The 25834-nt window shown below is 40.9% G+C and overlaps 1 protein-coding gene and 1 pseudogene across 1 annotated transcript; both read left to right on the forward strand.

The window, feature by feature from the left end:
- Positions 1–19204: 19204 nt before the first annotated feature.
- Positions 19205–19753, forward strand: LOC149250886 (SH2 domain-containing protein B-like; the record flags this gene model as incomplete). The annotated part of the gene is made up of 1 exon (XM_089453781.1): positions 19205–19753. A coding segment is annotated over exon 1 (474 nt), but the record flags the coding sequence as incomplete, so codon positions are not given.
- Positions 19754–19755: 2 nt separating this feature from the next.
- On the forward strand, positions 19756–20531 carry LOC149250887 (SH2 domain-containing protein B-like; annotated as a pseudogene).
- Positions 20532–25834: the final 5303 nt, after the last annotated feature.

Here is a 25834-nt window from a genome sequence, read left to right on the forward strand (position 1 = left end):
AAGAAAAGGTCAAGGCTGGAAATGTTTTGCATGTTGATGGATTGAAGCATAATCTTCTAAGTGTCAGCCAGATGTGTGATCAAAGAACTGAGGTTATATTCAGATCAAATGGATGTCTTGTTCGTGATCTTGATACAGGTAAAACAGTGATCAAAGGCAAAAGAACTCCAAATAATCTGTACATATTTGAAGAAGGACAACAACAATGCTATCTGAGCAAGGATGATGAACACTGGTTATGGCATCGGAGGTTGGGACATCTAAGCTTTTCACAAATAAGGAAAGCATGCAAATATCAGGCAGTTCGCGATCTTCCAGATATCAAAATTCCTGACAACACCATATGCAAATCATGTCAGTTTGGAAAACAAACCAGAACTGACTTTCCAGAGAAAGAAGGATCAGCTAGCATGCCTCTTGAGCTAGTACATACAGATACATGCGGTCCTTTCAGGAAAAGAACACCTCGAGGAGAAGAATACTTGATATTATTCATTGACGATTTCTCCAGGTTTGTCTGGTTAGGACTTATGAAGCACAAAGATGAAGCATTCGAAAAATTCAAATCCTTCAAAGCCTTGGTTGAAAATGAATCAGGTCACAAAATTAAGTGCATCAGATCCGACAGAGGTGGGGAATTTACTTCAAATGAATTTTTTCGATTTCTGTGAAGAACATGGGATAAGAAGAGAATTCTCTACACCAAGAACTCCTCAGCAAAATGGAGTTGTGGAAAGAATGAACAGAACAGTCCAACAAATGGCTCGTGCTATGCTTGATGAGTCAGGAACTCCCGCAACTTTCTGGGGTGAAGCTGCACATGCTGCGGTTGTTATTCTCAACAAAACAAATGTCCGGGTGAACAACACTCAAACTCCTCATGAGCTCTGGAGTGGTAGGACTCCTTCGGTAAAGCACTTCAAAATCTTTGGGAGCAAATGCTATATCAAGAATACTGATGAGCAGCTTGGCAAACTTGAACCTAGAGCAGATGAAGGCATTCTTCTTGGTTACTCTCCACATAGCAAAGCATACAAATGCTACAATAAAAGACTTGGCAGAATTGTTGACAGCATTGATGTAGTGGTTGATGAGAAGGGATACATTCCTAGGCAAGTACATCATGAAGACATTGAAGAAGATGAAGGCTACCCCCAACGACAGAATGATGAAGAAAAAGAACCTCAAGAAGAACCAAAGGAGAAAACAAGAATAGAAGAAAAGACTCCATCCAGATATGTCCAGAAGAATCATCCAGAATCTCAGATTATGGGGCAGAAAGAAGCAGGTGTACAAACAAGAAGAACAGTTGCAGAAGCTTCAAGCTATTTGGCATTACTCTCCTCTACTGAACCACAAAATGTGAAAGAGGCATGCAAAGATGAATGTTGGGTGAAAGCAATGGATGAAGAACTTGAGCAGATCGAAAAGAACAACACTTGGGAGCTGGTTCCTAGACCAAAGGATAAGAATGTTATCGGAACAAAATGGGTCTTCAAAAATAAATTGAATGAAAATGGAGAAGTAATCAGAAACAAAGCCAGACTTGTTTGTAAAGGGTATGCGCAGCAAGAAGGAATAGACTTTGAAGAAACCTTTGCTCCTGTTGCAAGACTTGAGGCCATCCGAATGTTCCTTGCTCTCTCAAGTTTTCAAAGATTCAAATTATTTCAAATGGACGTGAAATCAGCCTTTCTGAATGGAGACTTGGAAGAAGAAGTATACATTGAACAGCCAGATGGGTTCATTCTTGGAAATGATCCAAATCTTGTATGCAGATTGAAAAAGGCTCTCTATGGTCTCAAACAAGCTCCAAGGGCTTGGTACTACCGTTTGGACAAATATCTTCATCAACAAGCTTTTCAAAAGGATCAGCAGATAGCAATCTTTATATAAAAGTTGAAAATGACAAATTACTAATACTTTTTGTGTATGTAGATGACATTATTTTTGGCAGCAATGAAGAAGCTATGAGTCAAAGCTTTGCCTTGGTCATGCAGAAAGAATTTGAAATGTCCTTGCTAGGAGAACTGACATATTTCCTTGGTTTGCAAATTCAACAAAAAGAAGGAGGAATCTTTTTATCTCAAACCAAGTATCTCAAACAGATTTTGAAGAAATATGGCATGGAAGATGCAAAACCAGTATGTACACCCATGGTCACAGGATGTAGCCTCAGTGCAAATGATGAATCTCCATCAGTACATCAACCAACCTACAGATCTATGATTGGAAGTTTACTTTATTTGACAGGTACCCGACCGGACATCATGCATGCAGTTGGAATAGTTGGAAGATTTCAGGCAAATCCGAAGGAGACTCATCTTCAGGCAGTGAAGAGAATTTTCAAATATCTTCAAGGGACTCAAAATTATGGCTTATGGTATCCTAGAGATACAGATTGGGCCGGAAGCGTGGATGACAGGAAAAGCACAAGTGGTGGTGCGTTCTTTATGGGTTCCAGACTGGTATCTTGGTTCAGCAAGAAACAGAGTTCGATTGCCTTGTCTACAGCTGAAGCGGAATATGTTGCTGCTGCATCTTGTTGCACCCAACTCCTTTGGATGATGCAGACTTTGCAGGACTTTCAAATCACTTGTACACCACCAATCCTCATCTTATGTGATAACACAAGTGCAATCAGCATCTCAAAGAATCCTGTTATGCATTCAAAAACCAAGCACATACCAATCAAGTATCATTTTCTCTGGGAACAAGTGCTTGAACAAAAGGTCAAATTGGAGTATGTTCCTTCTAAGGAACAAGTTGCTGATATTCTCACCAAACCACTGCCCAGGGACACTTTTGAATACATTAGGCAAAAGCTGGGGGTTGTTGATGCATCATCTTATTGTTGAACCTCTTCTGATTGATGGTACAGGTTCAGGGGGAGCATATAATGCATTGTTGGCATTATGGAGGATGTGCAGAAGGAGATCTTGGAAGTAGCTGCAATATGTCTCTATCTCTTTCATGGTGGATTATGGTTCTTCGCTGCAGGTCTGGTTCATATTCAGGGGGAGCATGTTCTTAGGGGGAGCATAACCCTTTGCCCTTGATGTCAAAGGGGGAGAATGAAGCTGAAGTTTGAGAGGTTGCCATCAAGTCCAAAGGGGGAGATTGTTGGCATTATGTTTCTGGTATGGCTATATGTTACAGATGTTGTACTTGATGGCAACCCCCATGGCAAGGCTCTCAATATATTGAAAATTAAGAAGTACGTAGGAGATCAGTTCAGAAAGTGCGTACCCGCAGGTACACCGTGAAGGGACCGCGGCCTGATACGCAGATTAGCCGTCCAGGAGGTGTGTACCCCAGTGCACACATTTCAAGGCAAAGAAAAGCACACGTGGGGTTTCTTATGTTTAACTAGCCGACGGTATTTATGTTTCTATGATTTTGGCTCGTGGTATTGATCCATGATTTTAGGAGGAGCTTGCCTATATAAAGCAAAGGAGATCACTTGGCTATGTATCTTTTGGCAATTGAATATCTTAAGATCTGAAATATTGGGTTATGGTCTTAAAAGCTTGATCTATATGAAGTTGAAAGTGAATCTGTGAAGGGTGATCTCTCGAGCGCACGATCAGATCTGGGCATCTGAGCATCTGTGCCACTCTGGTGGACTGCCTATTCGGCCCTAATCAGAAGTACGCAGGTGTTTAACAGGAGAGCGGTGTGGGTACGCAGAGCAGAAACAGAAGATCTGCGTGGGTACGCAGAGCAGAAACAGAAGATCTGCGTGGGTACGCAGAGCAGAAACAGGATACCTGCGTGGGTACGCAGAGCGATGAAGGTTCAGGTGCGTACGCACGGTAACTGTACGCGGCGCGATAGTATCTCTGGGCGCGTACCTGCAGCAATAGTACGCATCGTAATAGTGTCTCTGGGTACGTACCTGCAATAACAGTAAGCAGCGCGATTGAAGAAACAGTGCGTGGACACGCAGTGCGGCAGAAGGGTCTCTGCGGGTATACGCAGGGGAACAGAAGGTGAAGTGTGTACGCACGCAGACCAGAGAAAGAAGAACTGCGTATCTGTCTTAAGACATTTTGTTTGGCTGTATTTTTCTGTTGATAAGGTGTTCTGGGTTTGGTTCTATTATTGTTGATCTGGTTACTACAGTTGACTGGGTGATTTTCTTATACTTGATGATCATTTGATGCTTATGGATCCAGTTTGAAAATTTATGAAAAGTGGTCCTTGTAAGAAAAGAAGTAGGGGGTTGCAGCTCCCTTCCAGGAGAGACTGGAAAACGAGAGAGAGAGTTGTAGCTCTCTGCAGGTTGCAACCTGCGTACTGGTAAAGGACTGCACCAGTACAAAACCATTGTAAAAGGAGTTTCTAATTTGAAAGAAGATAGAGACATATTGCAGCAGGTGGTTTTCACCCACATTGGGTTTCCACCTTACATCTTGTGTTCTTTGGTGTGACTATCTGTTTTCTTTGTTCATGCTCATTATTTTATGGTACTGACATGCAAAAATAATTCAAAGAACAAATAAGGAAGATTTATTAAAAGAATTAGATAATACTGATTCACCCCCCCTCTCAGTATTATTTTCAACATTGACAGCCAGTCTAAAAATAGACTTTGATCACTGACACTGTGGTCACCCACATTGTGGTCACCCACATTGTGATCACTCATACTGTGATCACCCACACTATGATCATCCACACTGTGACCAAAAATAGAACTTGTGCCATAATTTGCCTGCGGGCCCACTTAGTGAAGGCGACTCTTTTCACTAAGCTCCATCATCTTGTTGCATTCTCAACAAGCATTTATTGTTGCACACTTTTCAACACTCCCTCTCAAAAAAAAGGCTTCCTCTCAAACCCGATCCTGAAACTCTGGAATGTTCTCCATGCAACACATCTGGCTGGTCCACTTGCTCTGTCATCAAAGTCTTTGACTGCTATTGCCTCTGTCGACTGAAACTCTGCATCTCTGTGCTCTTCAATATCTGACTACTCTAGCCTTTGTCACTTTGATATCTGACTGCATCTGTGCTGCTGCTAGTTCTATCTCCCAGCATTGCATCTGCACTGCACCTCCTAACTGACCTCCCTGTTGGGATAGAAACATCCTCTAATGCTGAAGCTCTACCTGCTGCTGACAAGTGCTCCCTCTCTGACATCTGTGCTTACTGCAACATCTCCATGCATCTCGCACCATTGCACACCTCTCTGTGCCACCTAGCACTGCGCAAAACACTTGTGCCTCTTGCATTGCTGCAGCCTGCTAGCTATGCGCTGTCCTAGGATTCCCTGCATTGTCGCTCTCTCTGTCGCTCCATCCGCATCTGTCTCTACCCAATTAGTCAGTTCCTGCTACTACACAACTGGGGCTCCCGTAGCAAGGTCTCATCCAAGAGGTTGGTTACCTCAAGGATCCTGCCCCTCCTCCTTGGGACAATCAATCCACATCACCCCACCTCCTACCTGGAGGTATGGCTGCATGCGATCCCTCAGCCCACCTGGCTCGAAGTTTCCCCCTACTGGAGGTCTCTGGATGAGTAGATGTCTCTACTCGATCTCCTCTCAGCTTCCCTTGTTGTGGCTCCTCCACAACCTCCTGAAGCTGCTGCACCAATCGTGGCTCCTCCACAATCGTCTGAGACTTCTTCTAGCTCTGCATGTTGAGAGGTAATATACGCTCCCTCTCAACCACCAAGTCTCCATCAGTTGCCTCGCTGCTCAAGGCTTTGCATGCATCTTGAACCTCAAGAGCATACAAGTTCTTGACCCGTGAACCAATCTGCTTCACCTGTCTGGTGATGATGTGTTTAAGGAAAACCTTTCCCTTACTGAAGACTACATCATAGCCTCTGTCTTCCAGCATCGCGATCGACACCAAGTTTCTCTTCAGTCCTGGTACATACTTGACATCGGTCAAGGTAAGGCAAGTTCCATGCTCCCTCTGAAAAATAACTGTGCCTACACCTGAGACACTATACTTCTCATCATTACCCATCCCTATGAGTATTTGGAGATCTTTCTCCTCCAAAGTACTGAACAAACTTTTGTCACCGGTCATGTGGAAAGAAGCTCCACTGTCAAGAAACCAACCACTTCCCATCATGGATGAAACCATGCATGCAGAGAGTGTGAAATCCAACTCAAACTGTGAAGCAAGTGCCTCACCTTCAGATCCTTCCACAGATCCCTTCTTGGACTTCTCCTTTGGGCAATTAGTAGCATAATGACCCAACTCATGACAACGAAAGCATCTCACCTTCGCCTTCTCAACCTTCTTCCCATCATTGGAAGAACAAGATTCAGAAAGAGAAAACTTCTCCTTCCCCTTCTTCACCTTACTCGCTAAGGCACAGTTCTCCTCATCATGCATAGATGAAGAACTATCTCTGGTGCTCCGTCTAATCTCCTCCTGCATCAAATCCGACCATAGTCGTTCCCAATTTGGCAGTTTCTCCCTTCCATTCACCGAGTCCTGGTAGCTATGCCAACTCTTAAGAAGGTCAAGGAGTGCTAGACTCACCATCCTCATTGGAAAGTCACCCACACACTTCCCAGCTCATACCAGCATTGGGTGAACTTCGTGAGATACTGGGGCATATTGTCTCCATTCTCACACTGAATGTTTCTGAGTTTTATCTCTTGCTTTGGAATTAAATTCGAATTCCACCAGCGCAAAACTCAACCGCTTCTGATCTAGAATTCGTGAGAACAAAGTATTTCTTGTACAGAGATCGACTGTATGGGCATTCACCGGATATCTCACCTTCCAAAAGAAGGATGAATCCAAAGGCTACCTAGCCTGATTACAGACTCTGCCTGAAGAAATAAAATGTAAACACTTTCTGAATAATACATCCGATGATCAATCCTCGCTTGATATCCTGTAAAAATCTCTTCTACAAATCAAGCAGCTCCGATACCATGTAGAAACGTTTTCTACAAATCATCTAGCTCTGATACCATGTAGAAATTTTGAATAATTTAACACATATTCATAGAGATTATCTTGATTATACACTTATAAGCGGAACATGCATAATACATAACCTCCTCTACGTTGATCATCAATTTACAGAAGCAGAAACATTCACAGGCACACATAGAAGCATCAATCAAACTCATAAACACAGTATGTATCCCGGGGAAAGCATCTCGCTAAAAACCCCACACTATCTATATATTATATTGATTGAATCATGTAACATTACAAAGTATAATGCTTATCACAAGCAATCCAGTACCGGCTCCACCTGTTACACACAATACAGCTCAGATCTGATTTCCAAATCTATTCCACTGCTTGCCTGCCTCTCCAGCTCAATACCTGCTCAAGAGCTGATGAGAATGGCTTACCAAACTCGTATTTGACCTGAAAATAATCGCTCACACTCTATTGGATGTGAGCACAGGCTACAATTCTTGATATTGGCCAATTCATTGGCATACTCAATCCCTCTGATTGTGCAAATCATCATGCACAGCTATAGTCACAACTGATAGCAACCTGATCCTCTAACACCTGTCCTTGCTGAACTGAACATGCACTGACATGCAACTGAGTTAACTGATGTATTCTATAGTTGCATTATGAGTTAATAACTTGTGAATTAATTAATAACTAATTCACCCAACTCATCTCTAGTCTATTGATCAGTTAGACTAAATACAACCAGTTTAACAAGGCTAAACTGAACACAACTCCATCAACTGCACCTCCAGTCCACTAAACTCAACTCACTTGAGTTCTAACTGAAGTCCTGCATGCAAATATTAGTCATCCCATAGGTAACCACGTATTTCCCTCTGGGATCTGCATGTACCACATCCGTAGCTCATCCTGAAGTGCTCCAAGAGAATAAGATCAAGTTTATAGTCCAAATATTATTATGAGACAATAATATTTGACTTTTCTATTTTTGACAGCCAGTCTAGAAATAGACTTTGATCACTCACACTATGATCACTCACACTGTGGTCACCCACACTGTGGTCACCCAAACTGTGGTCACCCACACTGTGATCACTCACACTGTGATCACCCACACTGTGATCATCCACACTGTGATCATCCACACTGTGACCAAAAATAGGACTTGTGCCATAATTTGCCTGCAGGCCCACTTAGTGAAGGCGACTCTTTTCACTAAGCTCCATCATCTTGTTGCATTCTCAACAAGCATTTCTTGTTGCACACTTTTCAACACTCCCTCTCAACAAGAAAGGCTTCCTCTCAAACCCGATAATGAAACTCTGGAATGTTCTCCATGCAACACATCTGGCTGGTCAACTTGCTCTGTCATCAAAGTCTTTGACTACTATTGCCTCTGTCGACTGAAACTCTGCATCTCTGTGCTCTTCAGTATCTAACTACTCTAGCCTCTGTCACTTTGATCTTTGACTGCATCCGTGCTGCTGCTAGTTCTATCTCCCAGCATTGCATCTGCACTGCACCTCCCAACTGACCTCCCTGTTGGGATAGAAACATCCTCTGATGCTGAAGCTCTACCTGCTGCTGACAAGTCCTCACTCTCTGACATCTGCGCTTACTGCAACATCTCCATGCATCTCGCACCATTGCACACCTCTCTGTGCCACCTAGCACTGTGCAAAACACTTGTGCCTCTCGTATTGCTGTAGCCTGCTAGCTATGCGCTGTCTTAGGATTCCCTGCACTGTCGCTCTCTCTGTCACTCCATCCGCATCTGTCTCTACCCAATTAGTCAGTTCCTGCTACTACACAACTGGGGCTCCCGTAGCAAGGTCTCATCCAAGAGGTTGGGTACCTCAAGGATCCTGCCCCTCCTCCTTGGGACAATCAATCCACATCACCCCACCTCCTACCTGGAGGTATGGCTGCATGCGATCCCTCAGCCCACCTGGCTTGAAGTTTCCCCCTACTGGAGGTCTCTGGATGAGTAGATGTCTCTACTCGATCTCCTCTCAGCTTCCCTTATTGTGGCTCCTCCACAACCTCCTGAAGCTGCTGCACCAATCATGGCTCCTCCACAATCGTCTGAGACTTCTTCTGGCTCTGCATGTTGAGAGGTAATATACGCTCCCTCTCAACCACCAAGTCTCCATCAGTTGCCTCGTTGCTAGGGGCTTTGCATGCATCTTGAACTTTAAGAGCATACAGGTTCTTGACCCGTGAACCAATCTACTTCAACTCTCTGGTGATGATGTGTTTAAGGAAAACCTTTCCCTTACTGAAGACTACATCATAGCCTCTGTCTTCCAGCATCGCGATCGACACCAAGTTTCTCTTCAGTCCTGGTACATACTTGACATCGGTCAAGGTAAGGCGAGTTCCATGCTCCCTCTGAAAAATAACCGTGCCTACACCTGAGACACTATACTTCTCATCATTACCCATCCCTATGCGTATCTGGAGATCTTTCTCCTCCAAAGTACTGAACAAACTTTTGTCACCGGTCATGTGGAAAGAAGCTCCACTGTCAAGAAACCAACCACTTCCCATCATGGATGAAACCACACATGCGAAGAGTGTGAAATCCAACTCAAACTATGAAGCAAGTGCCACACCTTCAGATCCTTCCCCAGATCCCTTCTTGGACTTCTCCTTTGGGCAATTAGTAGCATAATGACTCAACTCATGACAACGAAAGCATCTCACCTTCGCCTTGTCAAACTTCTTCCCATCATTGGAAGAACAAGATTCAGAAAGAGAAAACTTCTCCTTCCCCTTCTTCACCTTACTCGCTAAGGCACAGTTCTCCTCATCATGCATAGATGAAGAACTATCTTTGGTGCTCCGTCTAATCTCCTCCTGCATCAAATCCGACCATAGTCATTCCAAATTTGGCAGTTTCTCCCTTCCATTCACTGAGTCCTGGTAGCTATGCCAACTCTTAAGAAGGTCAAGGAGTGCTAGACTCACCATCCTCATTCGAAAGTCGCCCACACACTTCCCAGCTCATCCTAGCATTGGGTGAACTTCGTGAGATACTGGGGCATATTGTCTCCATTCTCACACTGAATGTTTCTGAGTTTTATCTCTTGCTTTGGAATTAAATTCGAATTCCACCAGCTCAAAACTCAACCGCTTCTGATCTAGAATTGGTGAGAACAAAGTATTTCTTGTACAGAGATCGACTGTATGGGCATTCACCGGATATCTCACCTTCCAAAAGAAGGATGAATCCAAAGGCTACCTGGCCTGATTACAGACTCTGCCTGAAGAAATAAAATGTAAACACTTTCTAAATAATACATCCGATGATCAATCCTCGCTTGATATCATGTAAAAATCTCTTCTACAAATCAAGCAGCTCCGATACCATGTAGAAACTTTTTCTACAAATCATCTAGCTCTGATACCATGTAGAAATTTTGAATAATTTAACACATATTCACAGAGATTATCCTGATTATACACTTATAAGAGGAACATGCATAATACATAACCTCCTCTATGTTGATCATCAATTTATAGAAGCAGAAACATTCATAGGCACACATAGAAGCATCCATCAAACTCATAAACACAGTATGTATCCCGGGGAAAGCATCTAGCTAAAAACCCCACACTATCTGTATATTATATTGATTGAATCATGTAACATTACAAAGTACAATGCTTATCACAAGCAATCCAGTACCAGTTCCACCTGTTACACACAATACAACTCAGATCTGATCTCCAAATCTATTCCACTGCTTGCCCGCCTCTCCAGCTCAATACCTGCTCAAAAACTGATGAGAATGGCTTACCAAACTCGTATTTGACCTGAAAATAATCACTCACACTCTGTTGGACGTGAGCACAGGCTACAATTCTTGATATTGGCCAATTCATTGGCATACTCAATCCCTCTGATTGTGCAAATCATCATGCACAGCTATAGTCACAACTGATACCAATCTGATCCTCTAACACCTGTCCCTGCTGAACTGAACATGCGCTGACATGCAACTGAGTTAACTGATGTATTCTATAATTGCATTATGAGTTAATAACTTGTGAATTAATTAATAACTAATTCACCCAACTCATCTCTAGTCTATTGATCAGTTAGACTAAATACAACCAGTTTAACAAGGCTAAACTGAACACAACTCCATCAACTGCACCTCCAGTCCACTAAACTCAACTCACTTGAGTTCTAACTGAAGTCCTGCATGCAAATATTAGTCATCCCATAGGTAACCACGTATTTCCCTCTGGGATCTGCATGTACCACATCCGTATCTCATCCTGAAGTGCTCCAAGAGAATAAGATCAAGTTTATAGTCCAAATATTATTATAAAACAATAATATTTGACTTTTCTATTTTTGACAGCCAGTCTAAAAATAGACTTTGATCACTCACACTGTGGATCACTGTGGTCACCCACACTGTGGTCACCCACACTGTGGTCACCCACACTGTGATCACTCATACTGTGATCACCCACACTGTGATCATCCACACTGTGATCATCCACACTGTGACCAAAAATAGAACTTGTGCCATAATTTGCCTGCAGGCCCACTTAGTGAAGGCGACTCTTTTCACTAAGCTCCATCATCTTGTTGCATTCTCAACAAGCATTTATTGTTGCACACTTTTCAACACTCCCTCTCAACAAGAAAGGCTTCCTCTCAAACCCGATACTGGAACTCTAGAATGTTCTCCATGCAACACATCTGGCTGGTCCACTTGCTATGTCATCAAAGTCTTTGACTGCTATTGCCTCTGTCGACTGAAACTCTGCATCTCTGTGCTCTTCAGTATTTGACTGCTCTAGCCTCTGTCACTTTGATCTCTGACTACATCCGTGATGCTGCTAGTTCTATCTCCCAGCATTACATCTGCACTGCACCTCCCAACTGACCTCCCTGTTGGGATAGAAACATCCTCTGATGCTGAAGCTCTACCTGCTGCTGACAAGTGCTCCCTCTCTGAAATCTGCGCTTACTGCAACATCTCCATGCATCTCGCACCATTTCACACCTCTCTGTGCCACCTAGCACTGTGCAAAACACTTGTGCCTCTCGCATTATTGCAGCCTGCTAGCTATGCGCTGTCCTCGGATTCCCTGCACTATCGCTCCATCCGCATCTGTCTCTACCCAATTAGTCAGTTCCTGCTACTACACATCTGGGGCTCCCATAGCAAGGTCTCATCCAAGAGGTTGGGTAACTTAAGGATCCTGCCCCTCCTCCTTGGGACAATCAATCCACATCACCCCACCTCCTACCTGGAGGTATGGCTGCATGCGATCCCTCAGCCCACCTGGCTCGAAGTTTCCCCCTACTAGAGGTCTCTAGATGAGTAGATGTCTCTTCTCGATCTCCTCTCAGCTTCCCTTATTGTGGCTCCTCCACAACCTCCTGAAGCTGCTGCACCAATCGTGGCTCCTCCATAATCGTTTGAGACTTCTTCTGGCTCTGCATGTTGAGAGGTAATATATGCTCCCTCTCAACCACCAAGTCTCCATCAGTTGCCTCGCTGCTCAAGGCTTTGCATGCATCTTGAACCTCAAGAGCATACAGGTTCTTGACCCGTGAACCAATCTGCTTCACCTGTCTGGTGATGATGTGTTTAAGGAAAACCTTTCCCTTACTGAAGGCTACATCATAGCCTCTGTCTTCCAGCATCGCGATCGACAGCACGTTTCTCTTCAGTCCTGGTACATACTTGACATCGGTCAAGGTAAGGCGAGCTCCATGCTCCCTCTAAAAAATAACCGTGCCTACACCTGAGACTCTATACTTCTCATCATTACCCATCCCTATGAGTATCTGGAGATCTTTCTCCTCCAAAGTACTGAACAAACTTTTGTCACCGGTCATGTGGAAAGAAGCTCCACTGTCAAGAAACCAACCACTTCTCATCATGGATGAAACCATGCATGCGAAGAGTGTGAAATCCAACTCAAACTGTGAAGCAAGTGCCTCACCTTCAGATCCTTCCCCGGATCCCTTCTAGGACTTCTCCTTTGGGCAATTAGTAGCATAATGACCCAACTCACGACAACGAAAGCATCTCACCTTCGCCTTCTCAACCTTCTTCCCATCATTGGAAGAACAAGATTCAGAAAGAGAAAACTTCTCCTTCCCCTTCTTCACCTTACTTGCTCAGGCACAGTTCTCCTCATCATGCATAGATGAAGAACTATCTCTGGTGCTCCGTCTAATCTCCTCCTGCATCAAATCTGACCATAGTCGTTCCCAATTTGGCAGTTTCTCCCTTCCATTCACTGAGTCCTGGTAGCTATGCCAACTCTTAAGAAGGTCAAGGAGTGCTAGACTCACCATCCTCATCCGAAAGTCACACACACACTTCCCAGCTCATCCCAGCATTGGGTGAACTTCGTGAGATACTGGGGCATACTGTCTCCATTCTCACACTGAATGTTTTTGAGTTTTATCTTTTGCTTTGGAATTAAATTCGAATTCCACAAGCTCAAAACTCAACCACTTCTGATCTAGAATTCGCGAGAACAAAGTATTTCTTGTACAGAGATCGACTGTATGGGCATTCATCGGATATCTCACCTTCCAAAAGGAAGGATGAATCCAGAGGCTACCTGGCCCGATTACAGACTTTGCCTGAAGAAATAAAATGTAAACACTTTCTGAATAATACATCCGATGATCAATCCTCGCTTGATATCCTGTAAAAATCTCTTCTACAAATCAAGCAGCTCCGATACCATGTAGAAACTTTTTCTAAAAATCATCTAGCTCTGATACCATGTGGAAACTTTGAATAATTTAACAAATATTCACAGAGATTATCCTAATTATACACTTATAAGCAGAACATGCATAATACATAACCTCCTCTACGTTGATCATCAATTTACAGAAGCAGAAACATTCACAGGCACACATAGAAGCATCAATCAAACTCATAAACACAGTATGTATCTCGGGGAAAGCATCTTGCTAAAAACCCCACACTATCTGTATATTATATTGATTGAATCATGTAACATTACAAAGTACAATGATTATCACAAGCAATCCAGTACCAGCTCCGCCTGTTACACACAATACAACTTAGATCTGATCTCCAAATCTATTCCACTGCTTGCCTGCCTCTCCAGCTCAATACCTGCTTAAGAACTGATGAGAATGGCTTACCAAAATCGTATTTGACCTGCAAATAATCACTCACACTCTGTTGGACGTGAGCACAGGCTACAATTCTTAATATTGGCCAATTCATTGGCATACTCAATCCCTCTGATTGTGCAAATCATCATGCACAACCATAGTCACAACTAATAGCAATCTGATCCTCTAACACCTGTCCCTGCTGAACTGAACATGCACTGACATGCAACTGAGTTAACTGATGTATTCTATAGTTGCATTATGATTTAATAACTTGTGAATTAATTAATAACTAATTCACCCAACTCATCTCTAGTCTATTGATCAGTTAGACTAAATACAACCAGTTTAACAAGGCTAAACTGAACACAACTCCATCAACTGCACCTCCAGTCCACTAAACTCAACTCACTTGAGTTCTAACTGAAGTCCTGCATGCAAATATTAGTCATCCCATAGGTAACCACGTATTCCCTTTGGGATCTGCATGTACCACATCCGTAGCTCATCCTGAAGTGCTCCAAGAGAATAAGATCAAGGTTATAGTCCAAATATTATTATGAGACAATAATATTTGACTTTTCTATTTTTGACAGCCAGTCTAAAAATAGACTTTGATCACTCACACTGTGATGACTCACAGTGTGGTCACCCACGCTCTAGTCACCCACACTGTGATCACCCACACTGTGATCATCCACACTGTGATCATCCACACTGTGATCAAAAATAGAACTTGCGCCATAATTTGCCTACAGGCCCACTTAGTGAAGGCGACTCTTTTCACTAAGCTCCATCATCTTGTTGCATTCTCAACAAGCATTTCTTGTTTCACACTTTTCAACAGAGTTCCTGCAGTCCATTTGTAACCTTACTATCACGCAGTAGCTTCATGCATGTTTCTAGGAATGTCATAAGCATAGATGGGTCCATTTTCGGCTCTGTTCTATCTTTGCTTCTAGAAGTGGAGGCATCAACGAAGCTCTTCTTAGCCTCCATGAAGGTTTCCTTAGCGCGCTTCAAATGACACTCTGGTTCTTTCATCGGAGCCTTGTGAACCAAAGTACTATATTCGAGCTTTTTGCCTTTATCATCTCCCGTTGTAATTCCACTACGGAGCACAATGTCCACATTTGGATCTTCCTCGCACGGCTCAGACCTCATCATCTACAGGTTTTGAGTCAGGGGAGTTTGTAGCGCTCCCTTGTCGTGCAACTTAGCTATCAGCGTAGGACAATCCTTCGTCTGGTGATCAAACAAAGTACAATACAGACATGAGGGACGTGTTGGATTCGTAAAATCACAGGCATAATGTCTGGTCCCTATGCAATTGTAACATATCAGCTGTCTACAACCTATTCCAAGTCCTCCTCCACCTCGGCCTTGCCCGCGCCCCTAAAATCTGGTTCCCGCCACTCCTGCATTCTAATCAAGGGTCCGCGTTTCGGCCTAAACCCTATATGTGGGAGTTCTATCCATCATTAGTTCATATCTTCTACAAGTGCACTCATCGTGTATAACCGATCTACAAAAATTACAGAACAAATGTTGCGAATTTTGTGTGTACTTCTGTAACAAATGGCAGTTGTCCGTAGCATGCTTTCCTCCTATTTAACAAATCGCACAACACAAAGCAGGCATCACGCTAGGTCTTTCTTGTGCCTCTGGTCTTAACGACATCGGTCCTGCGCTCGCGAGGTAATTCATGAATACTAGGCGATGGTCCTTGTCATGACCCTGACCCTTACATTTAACGCACCATACCTCTTCGTGCACTTCTGGTCGGGCTGTCCTGTCCTGTTTTAGACTCTGCATCTCAAGGCATAAGTTTTTCAACTGCGCGTGGATCTGCTAAACTCCAAAGTTAGGATCTTGTTTCAGGGTTTCATGCAACCTCATCGCGATCTCTAAGGCCTCTGTCTGAGTTGTTAACCTCTTTTGTGACAACACATTCCTCAAATGTGACGTTAGTGATGCTACAAACCATTCGCAGTGATGTCCATCCATCAAAGTCATATTAGCTTTGTGAATTTTGCACTTCAGTCTCTGATCCAACTCCCAAGGAGTCTCGCATCGTAACATTATGATCTCTTTGAATCCAATTATTGACTGCGCCTTTGTATTCGGCCTGCTAAATTCTTTGTTCAGTGCAATTTGGATATCCGTGATCCCCGCATTCGGATTGTCATTAGAATGCTTAATATACCAGGTCAGCACGCAATCCTACAGAAAGCTGACCAACGTTGTTTTCTTTATATTATCATCTGTCACTCCATGCGCGCTTCCCATACGACTCTTATCACGAACCAAAACTAGTATGAATCTTCATTTCCTACTCCCTTGAACACAGGCAACTTTATCATGCTTTCTATATTAACTCGCATTGGTGGCGGAGGTGGTACGGGCAAAGATGGAGGTGAAGGTGATGAAGCTAGTGGTGGTGTCAGTGGGTGTGGTATGCACAAAATCCTATGTCTTATCAAAATGATCGCACTTCGTGGTGAGACCTTTGCAAGCTCTTCCTCGTCCCCTTATGGAGGTGAAATCAAAGGGCTATTCTCTGGTCCCTTACTTCCTTCGTTTCTGCAGGTTTTTCCACTTTGTGTGGCTCCAGAAATCTAGGTAATTTCATAGCCCTCTTTTTACATAATAACATTTTAATCCAAGTATTCAGATATTTTACGTACTTACCTCACGGCCCTTTGAGAAAGCGTCGCTCTTCCTTGCTATAGCTAACTGAAGTATCTACCACGAACTGAGTAATGAATCCTTTTATAATCCAATCAAGCCAGTGATCAATAGCATGCACGATCTTATCCTCTGATGCTTCCATTCTATGCACCAACTCTGGGGTCCACACAATAGGATTTTCAACCTTCCACCTTCCTTGCCTATCTGCTAGCTTCACAATCCACTCATACAGTTCAGTAGGGAAAGATGTGAAGAAAATTTTGTGGATCTCTGTGTAGATGTAGCAGTCTAACCACTCTTCCTTTGATAGTCGTGGACTCTCATTTTCCTGCACCGCGAAATCATGAATTCTCTTATCCAACCAACCTTCAATTTCTTTCTTAGTTGGATTCCAATGATATGACATCAGACATCTATATGCAAATTCCGATCTTAGCAACAGAACCATTTGTTGGCTTGATGGGCCCTGACCCAGGTTCAAAGTTATTTAGCCAAACAAATCCGTGTACTAAAGGCCCTTTTGGCAATAGCTTGTGGAGTGTGGACTGAGGTCTCACCCGAAGTAGTATGGAGGGATGCTGGAACCAAGTTTCTACACCCTTGAGATGTATGAGGGGTCAATTTGGTCCAACTGTGAATACCTTCGCATAGGTCACTTCGCACACTAACCTGACCTGCGAGGCCTTCGCGGCCTGTTATACTTGCCTTCGCGTAGACCTAACCAGCAGCTGAGGAGCTTTCGCACTAGTAAAGCATTGATCTGCACTATTTCCCCAAGCTACGCCACAGATCTACTTATTTTCTTATAATAGTTAGTTATATTCGCGTAAATAGATACTTTATCTTATATTCACTTATTCAACGCATTCATATAAGTTTGCGCAATAAATAAACAATAAACTTGCAATTCATACCCAATATACTTCAATGCATAAAATAGGAAAAGATACACATAAATAATGTAAAACTTCTATTTATTAATGCTTCAATCGGTTACAGACTCAACCTGCCCTATGCACTCAGCTGCAGGGGTCTGTGCACTCAGCTGTAGACTACTAGGCCTCTGCGCACTCAGTTGTAGAGCCTTCTCCTACTCTACTACCCAAAGACTCGACTTTACCCTTAGACTCAATGCTTCATCATTAGATCTTCTATCTTTTATTCCTTAGATGTCTCTTTACACTTAGAGCCTCGCTCTATTTATACAATCCCATGGTCCGCGGACCATGGGTAGAACTCTCAAGCCGACATTACATTACAAAACTAAGGGAAGACAACCCTATGACTTAATTACAACTTTGCACTCTGTGCCCACAAATCACGAAGTCTTTACATCGGAATTGGTCAAAACTTGGGCTTTAAACCCCAAAACTTGCCTTGGGGGGATCCCGCGCCCAACAATAAGGAATATAATGGAGCCCCAAGTGGAAGTGTTCTAAATCCTTAATAAACATTGTAAAAAAATGATAACTACATCGAATGATGGTGGATGGACATGGATGGAATATGAGTGAATAAACATAGATTATAATAAATATGTATTTGCATAAAACTAGTACTTTTTGCTCTTTTATATTTCGTGCATATTTTTAGTGGTCTACCAAGTTGAGTTTGTAAACACCTACATGACCTGCCTAAGTGTTTTTGTGGCGTACATACTCAATGCAATTGATAGAATTTAATCACAAGCTCCACAATTATGTAAACATCAATTAAAATTTTTCCCATAAGTGGAGTAGTTTTCACTTTCCAATTCTTAAATAATAGAAAATGAGAGTGGAATAATCCTCGAGCTATATGGGAGATACCCACCCTTAAAGTAAAAATTATAGTCTATCACTCAAGGGTTCATAGGAATATTGCAACTGAGTTTTCAAATGCAAGGTGTTGGTGGTACATAAATGTGTGCTTTTGCATCTATGGTTTTAAGAGTGGATATTAGGGTTTGAGTGAAGAGGACATGCATTTTGACAATATACATGTTAGACTCCGTCTTATGTCAGTGTGAGATTGATTCTTCTTCAAAACCCTGTTTTGAAGAAGAAATCATTAAATGTGTTGTTTTAGAATATGTAATTTATTCTCCAGCCTAATACAGTTGAAGAACATGAAGGTGCAATCCAAGATTGTACGGCACAGGCAAATGCTGTTCTTTTTCTTAATCACAATGTGCTTGAAGAATATGAGCGCCGATGTGAGCAGATCCACAACCTGGAGTTAAAATTGGAGGAAGGCAGAGCAGTGCTGAATAGGAGTTTGGCAGAATTAAATAGTCTTAAGGAATCCTGGCTTCCCACATTGAGGAGTTTGGTTACCAGAATTAATAAAACTTTCAGCCACAACTTTCAAGAGATGGTTGTTGCTGGAGGATTTACCTGAGGACTTACAAAGGGAAATTCGAAAGCCATCTTTGTTTGGATCTTGTCAAGAAGGTTTATTTAGGCCTATAGGCCTACAGCCCTTTCTGCAGTTTGAAGTTTGTTTCGATTCAATTTAATATTGGAAAACTAGGTGCAAGGACCATATCGGGACTCTGAATGGCAAATAAGGCTGGATGCAAGACCGGACCGATATTCGGAGATGATGATTATCTGACATTGGACAGACTATTTGTGAGTTTATCAAAAAATGTTACAAATGATGATGGAAGCTTCACTCTGTGCTTGTGGATTTACCTGCTCAAAAGTAGAAAAGGGGGCAATATTATTTGCCAGGTTCATCCGAATGCTGAAGCCGCTGCCCCTTTTCTTACATTGGATGGTGACAGGAAATTGTCACTCTTTCCTGCTTTGTCTTTGGCTTCTAATAAACTAGTCCTCGATGCTACTCTTGCTGCATCTATTGATGAGTACTCTGTCACTGCTGAACAAGCATGCCCCTTAGAGAAGTGGGTCCATGTTGGATGTGAGGTGGGTGCAAATGTTGTTCGTCTTCACATTGATGGAGTGGCGGTTGGAGAGAAAAGCATAGCATATGCATTACAGAATAGTGTCACAGGAGAGATATCAAAGCCTCCTGTCGCAGGAATTTTTCTCTTGATGTTGTCTTATTAGATGCACTTGGGCGTTTTGGAGTTCCTGTTAAGAAACCAGAGGATGATGCAGAAGCCCCTCTTCTTACAACTTTTGATGGTGTTGAATTTCCTTCCACTGAGCGACCTATCAGACTTCTTCATGGGCGTGCTTCCTTTAAGCTCAAAATATCTCAGCTGTCATCTAAATGTGACAATAGATTGTTTCGGGTGTGTTTTGACTCACCAAACATGGCAACTATCCGTTTCTTCGAGTATTCTCGCGTCCAATACGCTGTGTCTCAAGAAACCGTAATAGTCGGACACCATCTGCTACATGGAAGAAGTCAAATGCTTCTGCATATCAACTTGATGCATCACGCTCACCTGGAACTGATGAGACTACCTCAGAATCGCCTCTGGTGAATGGAGTCAATCTTGTCCATGGATCAATTATGCACACTTAAAAAATTATTCCTCCATTGAAGCGTGTGAGGGCAGGACATGAAAAACTCTCCATAAAGATTGCTAATGGAAATGGCCTCTTGGAACAGTCTTCTGATGCAGGAGGGAATGCTTGCAGCTTATCCAGCAATGATATATCAACTCCATCTCCTCCACAATTGCATAAGGTTTTACTTTCAGCTAGTTCCTTGGGAATGGCACATACCCGTTCAGGAAATGGTTATTCTGGTCTCACTATCTCTTCGCCATTGAGTTTACATCAGCCAGATCCTTTGTCTAGCATCAATTTGGAAGCCTTGCTTGGTGGGATTTGAGGAATCCAAGGACACCTGTTACTTCTATTAAATTTCATTCTGAACCGGTTCTAAGCCTCGCCCTAGATGAAGAGTGCAGAGGTGGTGTCACTGGGGCAGCTGATGAAAACATTGTGTTTTTCTCCTTGGATTATGATACGGGTATGTGGAGTTTAATGGCTACCTTTGTTGATGACAACATTGGAGCTACGGTCTCTATTTTTCTTGGTTCTTTGTCGGTTGCCTTTTCAGATGTTGTAGTGGATTCAATGGTAATAGAAAGAGCTCGTGGGGAGTCACAAGATACCTCAGGATCTTTTCGGTCCTTATGCTGGGGTTCATCAGCAGTTGGGGGCATCGTGAGTGCTTACTTCAGTGGCTCTCTTGTGGAAGCGTATGGTGTAAGGTTTGTTTTTGGCGTGACGGCATTTATGCCCCTGATGACTTCTGCGGTGACTGTTCTTGTTCATGAACAGCCCTTTTCGAGTTCAATTCTACTTACAGGACCTGAAAGTAATAGAAGCACTACGGGAGTATTTGAAAGTGCAAAAAGACATACATTTCAGTTATGGGGAACTGGGGATTCTATTACATTTTGTATTCCTGCAAATAGATCTGAATTAAACGTTGAGTGCAACCATGCAAACCGCTCTCAGTACAGTTGTCACCATGAGCTGAATCGGCAGAATTCTAGTTTAAAGGTTGTTTTATTATGGCAAATGTAACGTGGCAAGCTGAAAATAAGTCAAGACTATCTATGGGATTCGATTTAAGATTTCAATCCTGATCCTATGGAGACCTGCGCTCCAGTTTTGTCTCTTAATTAGCCAATTAGCAAAGATTTAGAGGAACGTTGTTCTATGTTTAGAATAGATGAAACACCCTTCCCTAATTTTTGTAATTGTAGTTGAAACAACACCTTTGTTGTTGGGTTGATTTATTTTTCCTTTAGCAGCATTTATTTAAGGTATTGAAAAAATTCATTTGTAAGAGTGAAGAGAGAGAGGGGAGAGTTCTGAGTGCTGGAGAATAGAGAGCTTACCATGTACAGTTTTTGGCAGAGAGTTTAATGAAAATACAGCTCTGACTCCTGAGATTCCTGTGGTATGATAATTTAGCATAAGTTTTCCTTTTGTTTCATATGTAATCTGTTATGTTTCATTTCACTTCATGATCATTTCTAATTGAACAAATGAAGTGTTAAGGTAGAATTCATCATTTGTATGCTCTGCCTTTAAGTTTGTTCATATTCAATGTTTTCTTCTGTTTGACAAGGATTCATCCTCTATGCCCTTGTCAGCTCCTCAGCAGTCTTGCCATCCCATTTAATCTCAATTTGATGTTAAATTTCTTGCCTACCTTGCCTCAGGAGATAATCTGTGTTTTGATTACATTTCTCTGTTCAAGCTGTTTCTTTGCCCCATGCAGCCCAGAAAAACCCCGTCATTTTATTAAAAACCCCTTTTTATCAATTTACTAGCCTAAAATCAGTGTTTTCCTATTGGTCATCTCGTCCATTGAAGATCTTTACTGAGATAGACCGGAGATAGCCCTCTCCTGCCCCATAGGGCTAGCTACGAGGCTAAGTGGTTTGATGTTGCCTTGAAGTTTACCTTTCTCAGCCTGAGGTGAAATTTCAAGCGCTAACAATACAAAAAAAAATACAAACACATTTTGAAAATAAAAAATAAGGCATCTTCAACATGCATTCAGATCTTAGAAGTGCCAAATAAATATGTTGTAAAATAATAAAAATATACTATATTATTACATGCATATTACATAAATAGAAATTCAAATGCTCCAAGGAAATTATAAATCCATTTTCTCATTCAACCACATAAACTACAATGTGTATTAATAGAAAACCAATAAAACTTCCCTTTTTTTGTATTAATTGTACGAATGGCAACTTTGCCTCAGTCTTTATCTCTCAAACATACGATAAAATAAGTCTTTGGGAACAATAAAGAACACCAAAAAGGCAAGAAGTATGTTGCTTGGTCTTTATCTCTCTCAAAAAACTTTATACATCTTCTCATTTTCTAGTTGTAGCGGCTTTCTTGGTATCCTATTATAATATTTATATGGTTTACTCATTGGGTATCTCCATTAAACTATCAATCCTAACCGAAGCATTCACACTCAAATGGAGTGTATCCCTTTATCATTAAAAAAACAATGACTTAAATGATTTAAAATATCCACTAGAAATTTATTTATTTATTGTTTTAATTTGGAAAGAAATTTTAGGGAGTTATTTGGATGCATATCACTATAATATTAACTTAGACTATAATTTATTTCCCTTTCTAGGAGGGCTTATTTGGTTAGGGTGGGCTGATTTAAAACTTTGACTTAAGGTGTGTAAAGGAGTATTTCAAACTTCCAACCATTTCGAATTTAGGAATATTGCTTATGTGCAATATGAAAATCATTATCCAATATAAGTCTTTAGTCCCTTCATGTCTGTGCATAATGAGTGATAAAAGAAATGCTTAAGGAAAATGCTAAATTAAATTGTGGAAAAGGACTAGGAGTGAGATTAATGAATAATAGTAATAATTTTACTATAATTAACATTTATTATAATGTGGATTGTATTAAAATTATTTGTATTACTTATTAAGAATAATAAACCTTGAGAGTTATCTTAATCAATTGGTGTCACTAATGGTAATATATTGTTAGTAATAAAGTGTTCTATGTAGGTCCATGGTTCAATCTCGATTGGGTTATATGTATTAAGTCTACACCATCCACTTTATGCTAGGCACCCTCTTCAGAATCAATGCAAGTTCCTTGAAGTTTCTTGAAGATTTATTTCAAGGAGAATTGTTGTTGTTTTCAATAATTATTTTAGAAAGTATTAATTGTTATTAAATATTAAAATTCAATTTTGTTTGTATCAAAATAGTCAATATAGATGTGATGTGGTATGGAAAAAATTTGGTGTTTAGACAACATGTGAATGATATCATATGGCATGCAACCAAAATTAAGACAATGTGGGAATGACAATCAATCTCTTTTAGTTTCATAATAGCTAATACTATAGAGGCAATGGCAATGCAATGCCTAGAAAAACGAGAAAACATGTGATCCAACTTCAAAATCTAATTCATTACCCTACATTTCTATTCCTAACATAAATTGAAAAGGGGTACCCTCAATTTTCGCATGACCCTGTGGGTAAGCCTTTGTTGGAGAAAACTGGGGTTTGCAGGGAATTTAGTAAAATCCCAACAAGGTAGAATCATGAGGTGCGCTTAGATTTATTATATTTCAAACAAATTCCTTTTCCCATTTTCCGTCTATTTTTAGTTGATTTGCAATTTGTAATTTAAGCCATGATTTGGAAGGGGATTTTGGATAAAATTTGAATTTCAAATTGAAAAGAACTTGAAAGGATTGGGGTTTGAAATATAAAGGAATTTGAGTTTATTTGGAATTTTATGGTATTTAAGGTTTATGATTTTACAGAACAATAAAAACAAGCTAGGGTTTAATCATTACCTATTACTCTTCCTATCTTTCTCTCCCTTTCCCTCTTCCTTTTCCTCTATTTCTCTTTTCTCGTTTCTCTCTTCTTCCTTCCCCTTCCTCTCCCTTCTTTCTTTCTATCCTTTCTCTTTTTCTTCTAACTCTCCCTTCACCTCCTCTTCCTTTATTCTTTCTCTCTCATTGTCCCTCTACCAAGGTAAATAACCTAAATAGTTTATTATTATTTATTAATATCCACACAATGATATTATTTCCATTAAATTATTATTCTGCAACCCTTAAAATAAACAGTAATTAAGTAAAAAAACAACTAATGGTTTAAAAAAATAATTGGTTTTGCCAAAATTAATTGGAAATCCATGCATATGTGAGTAGTGCTAATATCGCATAAAAGTTGGTGAACCAAGATCTCTAAACAATAGAGGCATTTAAGATAGACAAATATTATGAAAACTCTTATGAAGCACGTATGATAACTAATGAAGAATTCAAGAAATTTCTCATGCAATATTATTGTGCTTACCAAATAATATGCATAAAAATTCCATTAAAAACTTGTTCAAACAATAGCGGTTGTTCACCCAATATTTGTTACAAGCTTGGTTATCACTATCAGTCTCTAATATATAATATCCACCATTGATATTCATGTCCTTCCCATTACACTTTCAATTAATTATTTAGGATAGTTATTCACTATCACTCTCTAATATATAATATCCATCATTAATAGTCATGTCCTTCCCATTACACTTTTAATTAATTATTTAGGATAGTTATCAACAGTATATAGGATCAAAACGAATTCCATTCATAATATATAGTGACATTGATAGAGTAAGGATTTGATCACATGATTGAACCTCTACTAAAAATATAGTTATTAGTGACCCTTTTTCATAGTGTTGCATTGTAGGATAAAATCCAACCATGGAACTATATGAAAATTATTTAAAAAAGAAAAGATTGGTATTTTGAACTTATATTCAACCTCATAAATAATGGGTCCAATGATTCATATAATGCATTGGGACATATTATTTTGGAGAGTCCATGTGGCTTCTTCTTCTCCCATTTTTAGTAACTTCTTTATAGTTAGCTTTATATTATTCTTCAATTATATATTTTTTTAGAAGATTTTCTAGATAATATAATAATTGGATGCTACATTACGAATTTGTTATGCTAAAATACAATTTATGTGAGCAAAGTTACTTTCGCTACTCCACTACTTCTAGTAATGTATAATTTTGGAGGATAGGGAATGTAACTTGAAATGTTGTGATCTAATTAGTGAGCCGACTTGTGGTTTTTTAATGAAAAATCAATGATATATAGTGTGGCAGTTTTGAGTCCATATCACCGGTTTTTAAATGGCGTGACAATTCACGACAATGATAGTTCTAATGAAAGCAGTTGTATGGCTCGCAAAGGCTGAACAAAAACATGGCTATAATGGTTTATTTTTTCTAAAATCATTGTTGGAGAGGTAAATCCCCTCTACGGATAAAGGCAATCCCTACTAGCCCAGAATGGGTCTAGCAACAATCAATCAATGCTACTGTGCAAGTTCCTAATTGCAGATAAAAGAGAGGTAAAGAACACCTACTTGGATTCCAATGCTATTGTTTGATCAAGAGATGCCGCTCTCACTCCTTCGCTCTGGCCGGTCACGATCCTCCACGATCTCCGTGAATAGATACCTGCACACACGAAGAGAAATGCAAACACAAGCGTGAAATCTAATAAATGCAATTATACATCAGTCAGAAAGGATGTAATTCACATTAACCATTACAAAGACAAATGAGAATGGAACC

The sequence above is a fragment of the Pinus tabuliformis genome, chromosome 7 (genome assembly GCF_031772625.1).
Source record: "Pinus tabuliformis cultivar Carrire ecotype Pingquan chromosome 7, CPIR1, whole genome shotgun sequence".
NCBI classification, from domain to species: Eukaryota; Viridiplantae; Streptophyta; class Pinopsida; order Pinales; family Pinaceae; genus Pinus; species Pinus tabuliformis.